General features: G+C 45.3%; 2 protein-coding genes across 2 annotated transcripts in view; one reads left to right on the top strand and one right to left on the bottom strand.

Annotated features, from left to right (window-relative positions):
- The window catches only part of LOC143973410 (uncharacterized), an 803,348-nt gene that overhangs the window by 529,581 nt on the left and 256,700 nt on the right, over positions 1-17,067 (bottom strand). The gene's annotated exons all lie outside the window — the stretch shown is intronic.
- Positions 1-17,067, top strand: part of LOC143973409 (uncharacterized) — a 66,440-nt gene that overhangs the window by 2,255 nt on the left and 47,118 nt on the right. The window contains exon 3 of the mRNA XM_077474401.1: positions 1,683-1,828. Coding sequence (XP_077330527.1) covers positions 1,683-1,828 — 146 coding nt within the window. The remainder of the gene's footprint in view (positions 1-1,682; positions 1,829-17,067) is intronic.

Here is a 17,067-nt window from a genome sequence, read left to right as displayed (position 1 = left end):
ACACATCGGAACCTTTTGACACTATTTTGGGACCATTCACATTTATACAGCGATCAGTGCTATAAAAACGCACTGATTACTGTGTAAATGACACTGGCAGGGAAGGGGTTAAACACTAGGGGGCGATCAAGGGGTTAAGTGTGCCCTAGGGAGTGATTCTAATTGTAGGGGGGATGTTTACATAGGCATCTCCTCGATCTGCCTCTCCATGGCACGATCGCAGAACACCTGCAGACATTGAGCCCGCAATGTGCGGTCACGCAGTATACTGCGTGCGCCCCGCCGGTGGCACACGCCCACTAGCCCGCAAATTAAAGGGGACATATTGGCATGCAGCGGATGGCAAGTGGTTAAATAGACCCAGAAGTACTGCCCACATCAGTCACACTGTGCACCATGGTGGCCATGATTGTCTTGGGTGGAATTGCCAGTCCTTCTTCGGCCATTTTCCTGACATTGGCTGATGTTCTTAATAAAGCCCTTTTTGATATTTCTGCTACACTTAGTCTGGTGCACTGTGTTGTCTTTCCATTCGTCTTCAAGAGAATTACTTCACTCTAAAGGGAGCTGCCACTATTGTTGCCATAGCACTCAATTGGACTTTATGAACTCCATATCTGATTATCCACGACCTTTATTCTATATATGTTTTATGCATATTTTGTGACATTTCTTTCTCCCCCCAAGGTGTTTTTTTCTGTATATTGAAGGATATGGGGGCCACAAAGAGGATTTTAGTGGCTGCATACCCTAAATTTACTCTGGTGTTGAGATATAATAATAAACGTATATACATCCCAGATATGGAGACCACAGTGAGAAGTCCTACTTGTGAAGATCAGAGGTCCTTTTCAAAACCTCCAGAGATGAAACCTTGAAGAAATGTCTTGAAGCTAAAGGCCTCATTGAGTCCTGGGGCAAAGTGGAATTCAGATCAGAGATCTACCACAGTTCATGCCGGAGGAGGGACTTGTTGAAGTCCCCACCCCGTGGACTGGGTTGGACTCGATCCACGGCCAAGAATGACACTCGGGGTAGCAGCCAGCATAAACATATATTCAGGGTCACTTTGTCTCATACTTTGTATGCGGCAATAGATATACACTTCCAGAATTTGTGAATAGTCTTTTCCACATAGTAGCAACCACATTCACACTGCAACAAATAGACTACCTCTGACGTTTGACAATTGCCAAAATGTTTGGGGATAAACATGCGGTCATTGGGTAGTCGCAAATGCCTACTCGGGTGAATAAATTGGCAGTGTGAACAGGAGCCACAGGGAAAGGTTCCAAGTACTTTACTCACTCTGCGCCAACTGATCACCCATGGAGGATATCCACCTGTATGTGATTGGGGGAGCCGGAGAAACAGATGGACCCACTGTGGGATCTGAAGTGAGAAGACCACTCATTACAAGAGGAAAAAATTGAGTATTGAATTGTGAGTAGCCAGGAACTCGGCACAGATATCTTACCAAGAAAGTCCCCAAGATATAAAACACTTTCTGCTGGTTTATCACTTTGAAATCCACTACAAATGAAATTTTGGATGTGGTTGGTCTGAGGCACCAGATTTTATTCTTGAAAAAAAGGAAACAAGAGTTTTACAAAATATAATCTTCTTCCTGTTTGAGTTTTCTGTAAATTTATAAATTCTCATTATTTCATTATTTCACACAGACCAGATACCCCGACTGCAGCAATGTGCCCCCTGCGTGTCTTCCTCCTGTGCCCCCTGCGTGTCATCCTCCTGTGCCCCCTGCGTGTCTTCCTCCTGTGCCCCCTGCGTGTCATCCTTCTGTGGGCTCTTCTTTGTCCAGGCACAGGTATGTAAGAATATTATATTGTTTTAACATTAATGTTTAAACTTTTTAGAAATTCTTTTATATGCCAGTTTAAAAAAATATTGAATACAAAAATGCATAAAATTGTAAAATTAATTATTTATCTCATCTGTAAATAAGTTGGCCATGCTTTGTGGCAGGGATGTAATGTGTCGTTATAAAGTGGAATAAAATGTGTACTTTGTATCTCCAGTCACACTCCTTCCATGAAAACTAACATTTAGTGTTGGGTGAACACTGGCTGTTCGCCCGTTCAAGCACCCAAATTATTGAGGTGTTTGACCATTTGTTCAGTCCGCAGAATGATCACAATGCACTGCACCTCCGCACAGTGCATTGGAAGCCCTGATTGGCTTAAGCAATGAAAGCTTTGCCCAATCAGGGCACAGAGCACTGTCAGAGCCACAATTGTAGAAAGTAATGATGACTTTATCCAATCATAGCTCATTACTCTTAGTCCCGCTCCACACCCAAAAAATATTCTCCCCATAGTGGTAATTTTCAGTGTGATATTGGCATGGAGAGAGATAGAATAGGGCTCTGTTCAGTGCTACTAGACAGTTAGTAGAGATGAGCCAAACACCCCCCTCGGTTCGGTTCGCAGCAGAACATGTGAACAAGCAAAAGATTTTTTCGAACATGCGAACACCATTAAAGTCTATGGGACAGGAACATGAAAAATCACATTCTTTTAAATAATTTTTATTGAAATTTTCATTCGGTACAAACAAAATGAAACAAATACAAGTGGTGATGAACTACAATTAGATGATATATATCGAAAATGCTCTTATAGTTATAAAACCAGTTTTCTTCCACTGGTTTCATATACATATCTTATTACTACTAACTCAATCTCTTGAATTGAAAGTCCGACCAGTACTCTTAAATAATTAGTACAACCATATAGTACGGTGACCTCTGTCTGGCTCCCTCCGCACCCCAACTGGGATCACGCTGTGTCGGAAGGGCCATCCAGAGTATCACTGGATAACGTCAGTCGCAGCAATCAGGTTTTTATCAAAATAAAGTCCAAAATGGGTGGCGATATATAAAAGGACTAGCATCTGTACAAAGAATAAGTATCTATACATGACATAGTTTGAGGGTCTGTTCGAGGATCTGTTCAAGGATTCCCATTATCAATGGAAGTAGAGATTATTTCTTATACCATTCTGTCCAACATTTCCATTGTGAGTCCAATTTTTTGCCACAAGATTTCCTAAGAGCCAACAATCTTTCATATTGAAAATTCAGGTTCACCTGGACTAGAACTTCATATGGGTTTGGGGACAATATGCTTTCCAGTGTTGGGCAATAACTAATTTAGCCGTAATCAGGATATGGATCACTACTGTACGGAATTGGGGCGGATAATTGTCAATACCGAGGTGGAGAACTGCTAGAGCTGGGTTTGGGGACTGTAACACTCCTGTGATTTCTGTGAGTATACTAAACAACTTCCTGCAAAAGCTAGAAATGTTTTTACAATGCCAGAATATATGCAGTATAGTGCCTACGCTACCGCAATCTCTCCAACAAAGCGAAGAGTGTGTAGAGAACATTCTTGCCAATTGATGAGGAGTTCTATACCATTTATGAAGTATCTTCTGAGTGAGCTCCCTGTGGTTAATGCAATGGGTGGCTTTGTAGTTATATCTGAAGGCATTGCTCCATTGATTGACATCGTAGGTCTGGTTTAAATCCTTCTCCCGTGTGAGCATAGAGGAGGATTTCACCAACAGTTGTTTGTATTGCAAAGTGTTGTATAAAAGTGAGATGCCTTTACTCTTGGTGTTGGGGGACATATAGTATTGACATATGAGGCTGTTTATTTCAATATTCGGTGGGGGAGATTTCAGTAGAAAGGATGACACCTGATTGTATAGAAATTTGCTAGTTTGGGGTATATTATAGCTGGATTTTAAGGAGTCGAACGATCTTAGGGTTTCATGAATGTATAAGTCGTCTACCCATTCTATTCCATTCTTCTTCCATTTGGTAACCGTACTATACGGGAGCAGTATTTCCGAAGTTTGAATCGGGATTCTAACTGTAGTGCGGAGATTTCCCAGCAATTGTTGCTGTCGTAAGTGTCTCCATGCTACGATAGTCGCTGTAATCGTTGGGGAGAAGCATGTTAAAGCGGGATTCCACCCTAAAGTGGAACCTCCGCTGATCGGATCCCCCCCTCCGGTGTCACAATTGACACCTTTCAGGGGGGAAGGGGTGGAGATACCTGTCAAAGACAGGTATTTTCACCCACTTCCGGGCATAGACTCCCACGGGAGTCTACGCCACTTCCTGCCTTGCCGCGCTGTCTGCTGGGACACACACGGGTCCCAGTGACAGCGCGGAGATTTCCTATTGCGCGGCGCGGCTCGTGCATGCGCAGTAGGGAACCGAGAAGTGAAGCCGATTCGTTTCACTTCCTGATTCCCTCACCTGGAATGGTGGCGGCAGCAGCCGAGGGCTGAGCGATCGATCGGCCTCGGCATCGCTGGAACCCGGGACAGGTGAGTGTCCATTTATAAAAAGTCAGCAGCTGTAGTATTTATAGCTGCTGCCTTTTAATATTTTTTTTGCAGGTGGAATCCCTCTTTAAGGATCTAGATTTCCAAGTGTCTGCCATGAGAAGTAGACTCATATGTTGGGTTTTTGCTATAGACGTTTCAGTGTTTACCCATAGTGGTTCAGGATTTGGAAGAAACCAAAGTTTAGCTTGTGCCAGTATGGCTGCCCAATAATAGTCTTTGATGTCAGGAAGGCCCATGCTTCCCGCTTTTCTATGCATTATAAGTTTATTAATTGGGCATCTGACTCTTTTACCCTTCCAGATGTATTGCTTGAGGAGTTTAGTCAATTCTGAAAATGTGAGGCTTTATATGGTATAGGGAGGGTTCTGAATATGTATAAAATTTTTGGATCAACATTTTATAGGATGCTATTCTCCCTGCCCACGATAATTCGGTTGTTGAGATTTTGGAAAGGGTTTTTTTATGTCTTGTAGAAGAGTTTTTATGTTGACATCTGCAATATGGGACAGGTTCGTTGTCAACTGTATGCCGAGGTAGGGAATCTGTTTGGAGGCCCATAAATATGGGAATGTTCGTTTAAGATATGAGCTCACATGGTGGTTCAGCCCTAGATCTAATATTAGGGATTTAGTAAAATTTACTTTATAGTAAGAAATCTGTCCAAATGCTTCTAAAATTTCATGTGTAAATGGTAGAGACACAACTGGATTCGATAGGAAAAGAATGATATCATTAGCGAACAAATTGACTATGCGTTCCTTTCGTTGGACTTTGAGTCCTGAAATGTGTGGATGGGATCTAATGGCCTCCGCCAGGGGTTCTATCATCAGATTAAATATTAAAGGTGACAGAGGACACCCCTGGCGGGTGCCATTTGATATGGTAAAGGTTTTGGATAAAAGCCCCACGGTAAATACCTAAGCAGAAGGATTGGAATAAAGTGCCAGGATAGCCGACAGGGCCTCATTTTGAAAGCCAAACTTCCTTAGCGCCGCTTCCATGTATTCCCACTGGACCCTGTCAAACGCCTTCTCTGCATCTATTGAGAGAAGCAGAGAAGGCGTTCCATGAGTCCCAGCTTGGTGAATGATATTTAGTAAGCGCCGTGTGGCATCTGATGCCTGCCTCCCTTTCATGAATCCAGTTTGGTCCGGGTTCACTAAGTCTGGTATAATATCATAAATTCTGTTTGCTATCACTTTAGCGTACAGTTTGATATCTCCATTGAGGAGAGATATGGGACGGAAGTTGGCTGGTGTGTCTGGAGATTTCCCTGGCTTGGGCAGAGTGACAACATAGGCCTTAAGCATTTCTGCTGGGAAGGATCCGGTTGTCCTAGCTACGTTAAAGATAGAGAGAAGGTGAGGGGATATTATATCACTGAAATTTTTGTAATACACGTTAGAAAGCCCATCTGGGCCTGGGGATTTCCCTAAAGGTAGGGATTGGATAGCTTTCTCTAACTCGGTTGATGTAAATGGGGCTCTTAATTCCTGAAGTTGGGCGTTCGATAACGAGGGTAGATGGACTTTAGCTAAGAAAGACTCTATGTTTTCCTTTGTTGGCCTAATTGTGTTGGGGTCCGTATGTAGGTTATAAAGGGATGCATAGTAGTCTGCGAATGCGTCTGCAATTTCCTGGGGGTTTTCTACTTTAGCTGTTGTTTTGGGGTGGAACAGATGTGGGATTGATGTTTTAGAACGTTTATCTTTTAAACGATTGGCCAGGAATTTACCTGCTCTGTTGTTGTTTCCATAATAATTAAGTCGGAGCCTTTTCATAGCGTGGTCATGTTTTACGCTATACCATTCTCTAATTTTATATCTTACTTGAAATAAATGGGTGGCGAGGTCAACGGATGGGTTTGACTGGTTACGTTGTTCTAAAGAACGGAGTTCAGTTAGTAGGTTATTTAATTTGGTAGAGCGGGCTTTCTGGATTTTGGAATTAAGTTTTATTAGAGCTCCTCTTATAAAAGCTTTATGGGCATTCCAATTAGTGAAAGGACTGGTGCACTCAGGGTCATTGAAATTAAAGTATTCCTCAAGTTGTTGGGAGATTTCTATTTGAAATTTTGGGTCTTGCAATATAGTCTCGTTGTTCCTCCATATACGGGATGGAGTGTGAGTTCTGCATCCTTCAATGTGAATCAAGACCGGGGCATGGTCTGGCCATGTAATATCTAAGATAGATGAATGTGTAATCCTGTGGAGCAAGTCCTTATCAGTAATAAACATATCTAGTCTGCAGTAGGAATTAAATCTAGGGGATTAGTACGTGTATGATCTCTCGCTTGCATTTAGGCAACGGCAGGCGTCATATAAGCTTTCCTTGAGCAGGAGTTCTCAGAATTTAGGGAAATGATTCCTGACTCTAGAGGAGGTATCCAAATCTCTATCTAAAATCATGTTGAAGTCCCCACAAATCAATATGCTTCCAACTTGTACCTGCTCCATTTGTTTAATAACTTTCTTTAGAAACTTTAGTTGGTGCGAGTTAGGAGCATATATATAGGCAAAGGTAATGGGAATCCTGTTTATGGTACAAACCAATATGATGAACCTACCATCCGGATCAATAAAAGAGTCTTTAAGTTCAAAGTTCACCGAATCCCTCACGGCTATCATGACTCCTCTTCATGACTCCTGAGGGCTCATATAAAAGGAAAAAGACTGAAAATTTTGAAGAAAAATATATTTTCTACTTTTTGCTATAAGAAAAATCGAATAAACTCAATTTTAGTCATACATTTAGGCCAAAATGTATTCAGCCACATGTCTTTAGTAAAAAAAATGTCAATAAGCGTATATTTATTGGTTTGCGCAAAAGTTATAGCGTCTACAAACTAGAGGACATTTTCTGGAATTTACACAGCTTTTAATTTATGACTGCCTATCTCATTTCTTGAGGTGCTAAAATGGCAGGGCAGTACAACCCCCCCCCCCCAAATGACCCCATTTTGGAAAGTAGACACCCCAAGGAAATTGCTGAGGGGCAGGTTGAGCCCATTGAATATTTTTTTTTTTGTCCCAAGTGATTGAATAATGACACAAAAAAAAAAGTTTACAAAAAGTTGTCACTAAATGATATATTGCTCACACATGCCATAGTTATATGTGGAATTGCACCCCAAAATATATTCTGCTGCTTCTCCTGAGTACGGGGATACCACATATGTGGGACTTTTTGGGAGTCTAGCCGCGTACGGCACCCCGAAAACCAATCACTGCCTTCAGGATTTCTAAAGCCCCGTACACACGAGAGGACGTTTCAACATCCAAAGTCCGATGGACTGAGTCCGTCAGACTATTCGATCGTGTGTGGGCTGCAACGGACTTTTGATTCACCAAAGTCTGACGGACTTTAGAATATGGAACATGCTTCAAATTTTTCCGACGGAACTCCGCCGGACCCAGTCCCTTCGAAAAATTCGCTCGTGTGTATGCTATTCCGACGGACTAAAACCGACGCTAGGGCAGCTATTGGCTACTGGCTATGAACTTCCTTATTCGAATCCAGTCGTACGTCATCACGTTCAAATCCGTCGGAGTTTAGTGTGATTGTGTGTGGCCAAGTCCGTTCAGCCGAAAAGTCCGTCAGAACTCTGTCGGAACTCCAGCAGAACTCCGGCAGAACTCCTTCGGAAGTCTGTCGGACATAAGTCCTCTCGTGTGTACGGGGCTTTAGGGTGCAAATTTTTGATTTCACTCCTCACTACCTATCACAGTTTCGAAGGCCATAAAATGCCAAAATATCACACCCCCCCCCAAATGACCCCATTTTGGAAAGTAGACACCCCAAGCTATTTACTGAGAGGCATGTTGAGTCCATTAATTATTTAATATTTTGCCACAAGTTGCGGGAATATTGCAAACTTTTTTTTTTGCACAAAGTTGTCACTAAATGATATATTGCTCACACATACTATGGGAATAAGTGAAATTACACCCCAAAATAAATTCTGCTGCTTTTCCCGAGTACGGGGATACCACATGTGGGGGACTTTTTGGGAGCCTAGCCACGTACGGGACCCCGAAAACCAAGCACTGCCTTCAGGATTTAAATATAAAACGCTACCAAAAAAACTGTTAGCGATGGCAGGGATCCGGCCTGACTCTGCGATCGCTGCAGTTATGTGTTTAGTGTTTTGTAAGTGACAGTGATCGATCGATACTGCACTTGGGTGGGCTGGGCGGAGGGGCAAAACGCAGGTGCTAGCAGGTATCTGGGCTGATCCCGCTAACAATGCGTTTTTTTGAAACCCTAAACTGCTGGGGACGCTAGTATAGATCTGATCAGATCAGATATTGATCTGTTCAGATTCTATACCACTACGGGAGGTGTATGCTTTACGCGTGGGTGTTAGCGGTACTGGCACTAACCTAGCGCTGCCTGGGGCGACGCACACCCTGACCCTAAAACCTAATTGATATCACCCGCCAGGTGATCAGGGGGTTAAACCTTTATTGGGTAATAAATGGTGGGTGCCCTGATTCTATAAAAATCAAACTAACCAGAGTCACCCGTAACACTTTTACGGTGATCACTGGTGAAAGGGTTAACTAGGGGCAATCAGGGTGTTCAAATTTCTATTAGGTAGTATATGGGGGTCCGTGGCGCTATATAAAAACCTGACGGGGAACCTAAATAACTAACTGGCTAACCAGTGTCACCAGTGACACTTATACGGTGATCGCTGGTGAAAGGGTTAACTAGGGGCAATCAGGGGGTTAAAATCTTTATTAGGTAGTATATGGGGGTACCTAGCGCTATAAAAACCTGGCGGTGAACATAAAAAAATAACTAGCTACCTAGCGGCACCAGTGACACTAATGCAGCGATCAGAAAAGCAATCACGTAGTGACACTGGCAAAAGGGGGTTAAAGGGTTAACTAGGGGCAATCAGGGGGTTAAAACCTTTATTAGGTAGTATATGGGGGTCCTGGACGCTATATAAAAACCTGACGGGGAACCTAAATAACTAACTGGCTATCCAGCATCACCAGTGACACTTATACGGTGATCGCTGGTGAAAGGGTTAACTCAAGGGGCAATCAGGGGGTTAAAACCTTTATTGGGTAGTATATGGGGGTACCTAGCGCTATAAAAACCTGGCGGTGAACCTAAAAAAATAACTAGCTACCTAGCGGCACCAGTGACACTAATGCAGCGATTAGAAAAACGATTGCTTAGTGACACTGGCAAAAGGGGGTGAAAGGGTTAACTCTAGGGGCAATCAGGGGGTTAAACATTTATTAGGGGGGTAGGGGGCTACCCTGGATCTAACACTAACTGCCCTGACAGTTTTTACTGTCACAACTGACACTAAATGCAGTGATCAGTAAATAAATGATCACTGCAATCAGTGACTGTTACTGGGATGGGGGGACGATCGGGGGGTGATTTGTGTGCCTATGTGTACCTACATGTCAGTGTAGTGTTGGTGCACTTACTATCTGTGGTCTCCTCGCAGTCCGGTCAAAAAGAACGCCCCGAGGAGAGTGACATCACTTCCTCCCTGACTATGTTTACACTACACAGGCGGGGGAAGCTTCTCATTGGCCAGGAACAAACGAGAGGGGATGGCAACTGCCCCAGGGGACATGAATCAATGAAAAAAAGTTTTTAAAATGCCCGTTTTTTCGGGCGCAGTGATTTTAATAATGCTTAACGTGAAACAATAAAAATGTAATATTCCTTTAAATATCACTGCTGATGAAGTCCCGCCCACTGGAACGATACACGTGCAGGGGAATCCACACCATGTCGGCTGCAGACACCTCTCATTCATTTCATTTTATCACTGGTCACCAAGCGTTTGACCGCATGCTCTTCATCCAGGCACTAGGATTTTAGTGCCTTGTATGTAAGTGTAGCTTTTTACCTTCTTAATAAATGCATACCTATAAGCAGAGAGCACTATATATTCTTTATTGATTTTACATGATACGGTGCAACACTGCCCCCTGTTGAGTTGGAAGGTAAAGCTGGCTTTCTTGAAGTTGTGTGATCTAAACGACTCAGGATCTCCACAGAGACAATCAGCACACACTACTCCCAGTGTGGGAAGCTTAACTGACCTGACTGTGTAAACAGGGGTCCATTGAACAAGTCTCCAACATGGGGTGAGGGAGCTGTTTTTGGTACTTTGAGAGTACCGAAGGATCCGGGTTGGAGCCCCAGGAACGCCAGAGTTGCTAGCCATTCGCTGCGGTGGGAGGATCGTAATTACCCAGGCAGGGTGACAAGCTATTATTTTCTGAGAAGCTGGTAAGCCTTCATTCTGTATGGTGGCCGAGTCACAGGGTGTTGCTTCTGGAAGATTTTTCACAGGGTGTTGCTGTGTTCATGTCTCCTGGACACACACAAAGAGACTTTTTATTATTTGCTTTGTATTTTACCAATTTAGGGATTTGGTTACATTTATTTGTAAACACAATTTGATGGTTTAACTTAAAATGGTTATGGGGTGTGATAGCACTTAACCTCTCAGAACCTCTATGGAAAGGGTTTCTTTCCACATTTTTCATATATTAATCAATACTGTTATTTAGTTTTTATTTGTTAGTACATTTGATCCTTCTCTATTAGAACAGCTTTATTTTTTTTATTAATTCTGTTGGTGTGTATATCACTTTTAAGTTGCAGTTTGCTGTTTTTAGGTGAAATAGCGTCATTTTTTTTCTTTTTACTTTAAATATGGTGCCTGGGGGGTGTCTATAGTATGCCTATAAAGTAGCACATTTTTCCCGTGTTTAGAACAGTCCCGCAGAAAAATGACATTTCTAAAGGGGGGAAAAGTAATTTAAAACTACTTACGGATATAATGTTTTGTCGGGTCCCGGCAATATAGATGAAAATCATTAAAAAAAATTGATAGGTTCCCCCCAGTCCATTACCAGCCGCTTTGGGTCTGGTATGGATATTAAGGGGAACCCTGCACCCATTTTTCTTAAATGGTGTGGGGGGCCCCCAGGCACTATATAATCTGAACAGCAGTATATTTACTATATGCCTTCTCTATATACTGTGCATAAAATTGGACCTTAGGTGTTGGTGGTACCAGAACACTGTAAGATTTCATCTCACTTCCTGTTGACTCTTTCTGTTTGCAAGTAGGAGACGTTTTTAAGTTGGATGTTTGAAAGTAGGGGCCTGCCCTATATGCTCTGCAGAAATCTGGGAATAAGGTGTTGGTGTTGCCACAACACTGTAAGCCCTCAAAGTGACTCTTGGTGGGCGATGGAGCACCCTGCTGTGAACTATTATATCAAGAATTGTAATTACATGCCATTGTTGAACAGTGGTAGAAAAATTGGGTCTTTGGTAGTGGTGCCATAAAACTAAGTCTTCACAGTTACTCTCGGTGGGTGCTAGAATGGGCCCTGCTGTGAAATATTATATTAAGAATTGTAATTACATGCCCCTGTTGAACAGAGGCTGAAAAATTTGGCCTTAGGCACTGGTGGCACAACACTGCAACACCTCACAGAAACTCTAGTTGGAGAGCAGGAATGAGCCCTGCTGCAAAGTATTGGATTACAGGGGCTGAAAAATTGGGCCTTAGCCACTGGTGGCAGCGCCCAGAAGCAAAAATGTTCTTCCAAGCTATCAGCATGATCGTTGATGAGGAAGAGGATAGTCACTCAGCATAACAGGATAGTCACTCAGCATCAGCATAGGCAGTCTTGAAAGGATCTAACATTTCAAATAAAATATTCGGTTGTATCATCATCAGGTGCTTGGTAGCTGGTGGTAATCCAAGACTGATTCATTTTTATGAAGGTCACTCAATCAACCGAGTCGGTGGAGAGGGGCACCCTGTGATCGGTTACAAAGCCTCCAGCATCACTGAATGTGCGTTCCAAAAGGACGCTGGATGCAGGACAGGCCAGTAGCTCAATTGCATACTGTGCAAGCTCTGGCCAGTAATCCATCCTCAAGACCCAGTAACCCAGAGGATTTTCAGTGGGAAAGGAGTCCAAGTCTGACCTTGCCCCTAGGTATTCCTGCACGATGTAAATCAGACGCTGGTGATGGTTGCTGGAACCGATCATACCTTGGGGCTTGGGGCCTAAAAAATTGTCTGAACGCATCGGTTAGATGGCCACCTTCTCCACCGCTCCTTCTGTGACTGACCGAAGCCTCAGCAACACGTTGTCCAGGACCAGGAATTTGTAACCTCCCAGTCTCTGGGAACGCATTGCACAGACCTTTCTGCAAGGCCCCCCGAACAAGTCTCATCCTCTGCTCCCTCTGCGATGGCAAGATAAGGTCCGCAACCTTACCTTTGCAATGTCCATCAAGGAGGGTTGCCAGCCAGTAATGATCCCTTTCCTTAATCCGATGAATATGAGGATCCTTCCGCAGGCTTTGCAGCGTAGGTTAGCATTCGGTCTGGAGTCCTCTGGGTCACTAAGGATGACATGATCCTCAGTCACCTCCTCTCAGCCACGTACAAGTCCACGGGTTTCTTGAGACTGTAAATGATCCCTAAAAGACTGCTGCTGATGCTGAGTGCCAGGCTCCACCTCCATGCTGACACAATCCTCCTCCTCCGCGTGCTCTTCCTGTGTGATGGGTGGGACAGCAGGAACACTGTCTGGATAAAGGGGGCCTTGAGAGGTAAGGAAGTCCTCCTCTTCCTGCCTCTGTTCTGCCTCAAGTGCCCTGTCCATTATTCCACGCAGCGTGTGCTCCAACAGGTGGACAAGAGGTACAGTGTCACTGATGCATGCACTGTCACTTCTCACCATTCTTGTGCCCTCCTCAAATGGTGACAGGACAGTGCATGCATCCCTGATCATGGCCCACTGGCGTGGGGAAAAAAACAAGCTCCCCTGACCCTGTCCTGGTGCCGTAGTCACACAGGTACTCATTGATGACCCTCTGCTGCGTGTGCAGCCGCTGCAGCATGGCCAATGTTGAGTTTCACCTTGTGGGCTTGTCACAGATTAGGCGGTTCTTGGGCAGGTTCAACTCCTTTTGGAGGTCAGCCAGCCAAGCACCGGCATTATATGACTGGCGGAAATGCACACAGACTTTCCTGGCCTGCCTCAGGACATCCTGTTAGCCCGGATACTTGCCCATGAACTGCTGCACCACCAAGTTAAGGACCTGAGCCACACAGGGCACATGGGTCAGTTGTCCCTGTCGGAGGGCCGAGAGGAGGTTGGTGCCATTGTCGCAAACCACCATTCCTGGCTTAAGCTGGTGTGACATCAACCACCCCCTGCAGAGCTGACAGAATCTCTGCCCCAGTGTGGCTCCTGTCCCCCAAGCACACCAGTGCAAGCACCACATGGCATCTTTTTTCCTGTGTACTTGCATAACCCCTTGAACACCTACAGAGCACCACTGGTTCCCGAGGACAAAGCACAGGAAGAGGCCATGGAGAAAGAAGAAGAGGAGGGGGTGGAGGAGAGAGGTGTGTCAGAATCACCAGTAGTAGCATTTTGGAGGCGTGGTGGTGGAACAACCTCCAACACTACTGTACCTTGTCATGCATCCTTCCCAGCTGCCAGAAGAGTCACCCAATGCGCTGTGAAAGATGGGTAACGTCCCTGTCCATGCCTGCTGGACCATGAGTCAGCGGTAATATGCACCTTACCGCTGACCGCCCTGTCCAGCTAGGCCAAGACATTGACTTCCACATGCCAGTAGAGAGACGGAATCGCCTTCCCTGAGAAAAAGTGGCGTCTGGGAACCTGCCACTGAGGAACCACATATTCCACGAACTCATGGAAGGGGGCCGAGTCTACCAACTTAAAAGGCAGCAGTTGAAGTTCTAGCAATTTAGCCAAGCTAGCATTCAACTGCTTGGCATGTGGATGGCTGGGAGTGAACTTCTTTCGATGGTGCAGCAGCTGGGGCAGGGACATTTGCCTGGTACAATCAAACGTTGGTGTACAGATAGCAGATTGCCGCAAGTACTTTGCTGTGACACACCTAATTCTACACCTTCATTCCACTCAGTGCAGGTTTCAGAGAGGACCGAAGGTATAGTGGGGTTGGAGATCCCAGCTGATGAGGAGCAAGGAGAGGTCCGCTTTGTTCTTTGGTGTGGGTCTTTGAGGTACGCTTGGCCAATGAACTGAATGGCAGGTCGACATATGTCTGATCAAGCATGTGGTGCCAAGCGGCTGATGTTTTGGCCACGTGAGATACGCTTGAGACATATGTTGCTAATGGCAGCGGTGCGATCTGATGCACCGGTCTCAAAAAAGGTCCACACCAAAGAACTTTTGGAATAAAGCGCAGAGGCAGTGCCCTGCACATTCAGAGCTCTGCAGTGTGATTCAGTCGGTGTGCTGCCCTTAAGCTGGACCCTGGAGGGCATCCTGCCTCGTTGGAGATGTGCCTCCTCCTCTCTCCTATTGGGCCCCTACATGGAGTCAGTGACCTCATCATCCCCCCTCCTCATCACTAGAGCAAACCTGGCAGTATGCTGCAGCTGGGGGAACATGACTGCCAGATTGCGGTCCTTCTTGGGCACCCCCTCTCTCTGGGTTCACGTTACTGCCTTCCTCTAGCTGGGTACCATCATCAGAGCCTTTAAAAAGCTGGGCATCCTCCTTGAGCATGTAGCTAACACTGTGGTCAAACAGTTCGGGGGACATGGTGGGGCTAGGGAAGGAGTGACTGATGCCATTGAGCCGAGGGAAGAGGCCGCATTGGCAGCTGCTTTGCCAGACAAAGTACCCTGAACCTGGATGAGAGAGGATAAGGAGGATGAGGGCTTGGTCATCCACTTTACCAAGTCTTCTGCTTGATGCGGCTCAACACAGCCAGCTGCTGAAAAAAAGGACAAGTGTGTCCCATGGCCACGTGCTAATGAGGATGCACTGTGTCCACGACCAGCACTGTTGCCTCTAGACACAGAGCCTGCTTGCCCTCTTTTATTGGCTTGTGACTGTCTGCCTCTCCTTGCTGGCCTTCCAAACAAACTAATGGCCTGCAGGGAGATATAGCTGCACAAATCTGGGACGCATATACTGATATACTACAGCTAGCAGAATCAACTGCCTACCTGTAGTATTAGTATGAGAACACCAGAAATTGTCTTCAGGTAGCTTTATGTGCACACTGTGCAGAGTACACAGTACACCAACTATACATACTGCAGCTGCCTGCCTGCGGTATAGGATCAGAACACCAGCCATTGGGGTAGCTTTAAGTGCACACTATGCAGAGTATACAGTAACCCAGCTGTAATTACTGCAGCTGCCTGACTGTGGTATAGGATCAGAAGAACACCAGCAATTGGGAGATATATATATATATATATATATATATATATATATATATATATACATATACATACACACACACACACACACACACAACACCTAGGATGCATATATATATATATATATATATACACACATAATAAACTGACTGCAGCTAACTGATTCAACTCCTGCCTGCTCTATCTAACTCAAATGAAATGACACTGTCTATCTCTCTATCAGCACGCCAGAACACACTACTAGTGATGGACGAACTTCCGACGGGACGTATCACGAACGCGGACCGCGAACGCGGCCGATAGTTCACGAACCGGAACGTTCGTGGCGGGTCCCATTGACTTCAATGGGAGGCGAACTTCGCAAACCTACAGGTCAAATTTACAGCCACAAAATAATTAATAGCTGTGCAAACATAGTCCCACCACATGGCCAATGACATAACACATGTATGAGGTGAATTTGGGATCGACAACTACAAGCATTCTTTTTTTATATGGGAAATTGTTGTGACAATTCAGGACTGTGGAGCGCATGAAGGCAATGGAGGAGAGGGAAGGTCAGGGTAGGCAAAGAAGAGGGTGCAGGAGATGATCACCAGCAGCGTGACATACAGCAATGACACCTGCACCGTGATAGAGTCATCTGACACCAGCACCGTGATAGAGAGCACTGACATCAGCAGCGTGACATAAAGCACTCACACCAGCACCGTGATATACAGCACTGACAGCAGCACCATGATAGAGAGCACTGACATCAGCAGCGTGACATAAAGCACTCACACCAGCACCGTGATATACAGCACTGACAGCAGCACCATGATAGAGAGCACTGACATCAGCAGCGTGACATAAAGCACTCACACCAGCACCGTGATATACAGCACTGACAGCAGCACCATGACAGAGAGCACTGACATCAGCAGCGTGACATAAAGCACTCACACCAGCACCGTGATATACAGCACTGACAGCAGCACCGTGACAGAGAGCACTGACATCAGCACCGTGATATACAGCACTAACACCTGCACCGTAAGCAGCCCCAGGAGGAAGTCAGCATAGCACAGGGATGGTGGGAGCCCCTCATAATGAGTATAGCACAGGGATGGTGGGAGCCCCTCATAATGAGTATAGCACAGGGATGGTGGGAGCCCCTCATAATGAGCATAGCACAGGGATGGTGGGAGCCCCTCATAATAAGCAGCCCCAGGAGGATGTCAGCATAGCACAGGGATGGTGGGAGCCCCTCATAATGAGCATAGCACAGGGATGGTGGGAGCCCCTCATAATAAGCAGCCCCAGGAGGATGTCAGCATAGCACAGGGATGGTGGGAGCCCCTCATAATAAGCAGCCCCAGGAGTAAGTCAGCACAGCACAGGGATGGTGGGAGCCCCTCATAAGGAGCATAGCACAGGGATGGTGGGAGCCCCTC

The sequence above is a fragment of the Lithobates pipiens genome, unplaced genomic scaffold, assembly GCF_037356315.1.
Source record: "Lithobates pipiens isolate NorthernLeopardFrog02 unplaced genomic scaffold, aLitPip1_a1.2 Scaffold_80, whole genome shotgun sequence".
Lineage (NCBI taxonomy): Eukaryota > Metazoa > Chordata > Amphibia > Anura > Ranidae > Lithobates > Lithobates pipiens.
The sequence above is the reverse complement of the archived record's forward strand: the minus strand, read 5'-3'. Positions and strand labels throughout refer to the sequence as shown.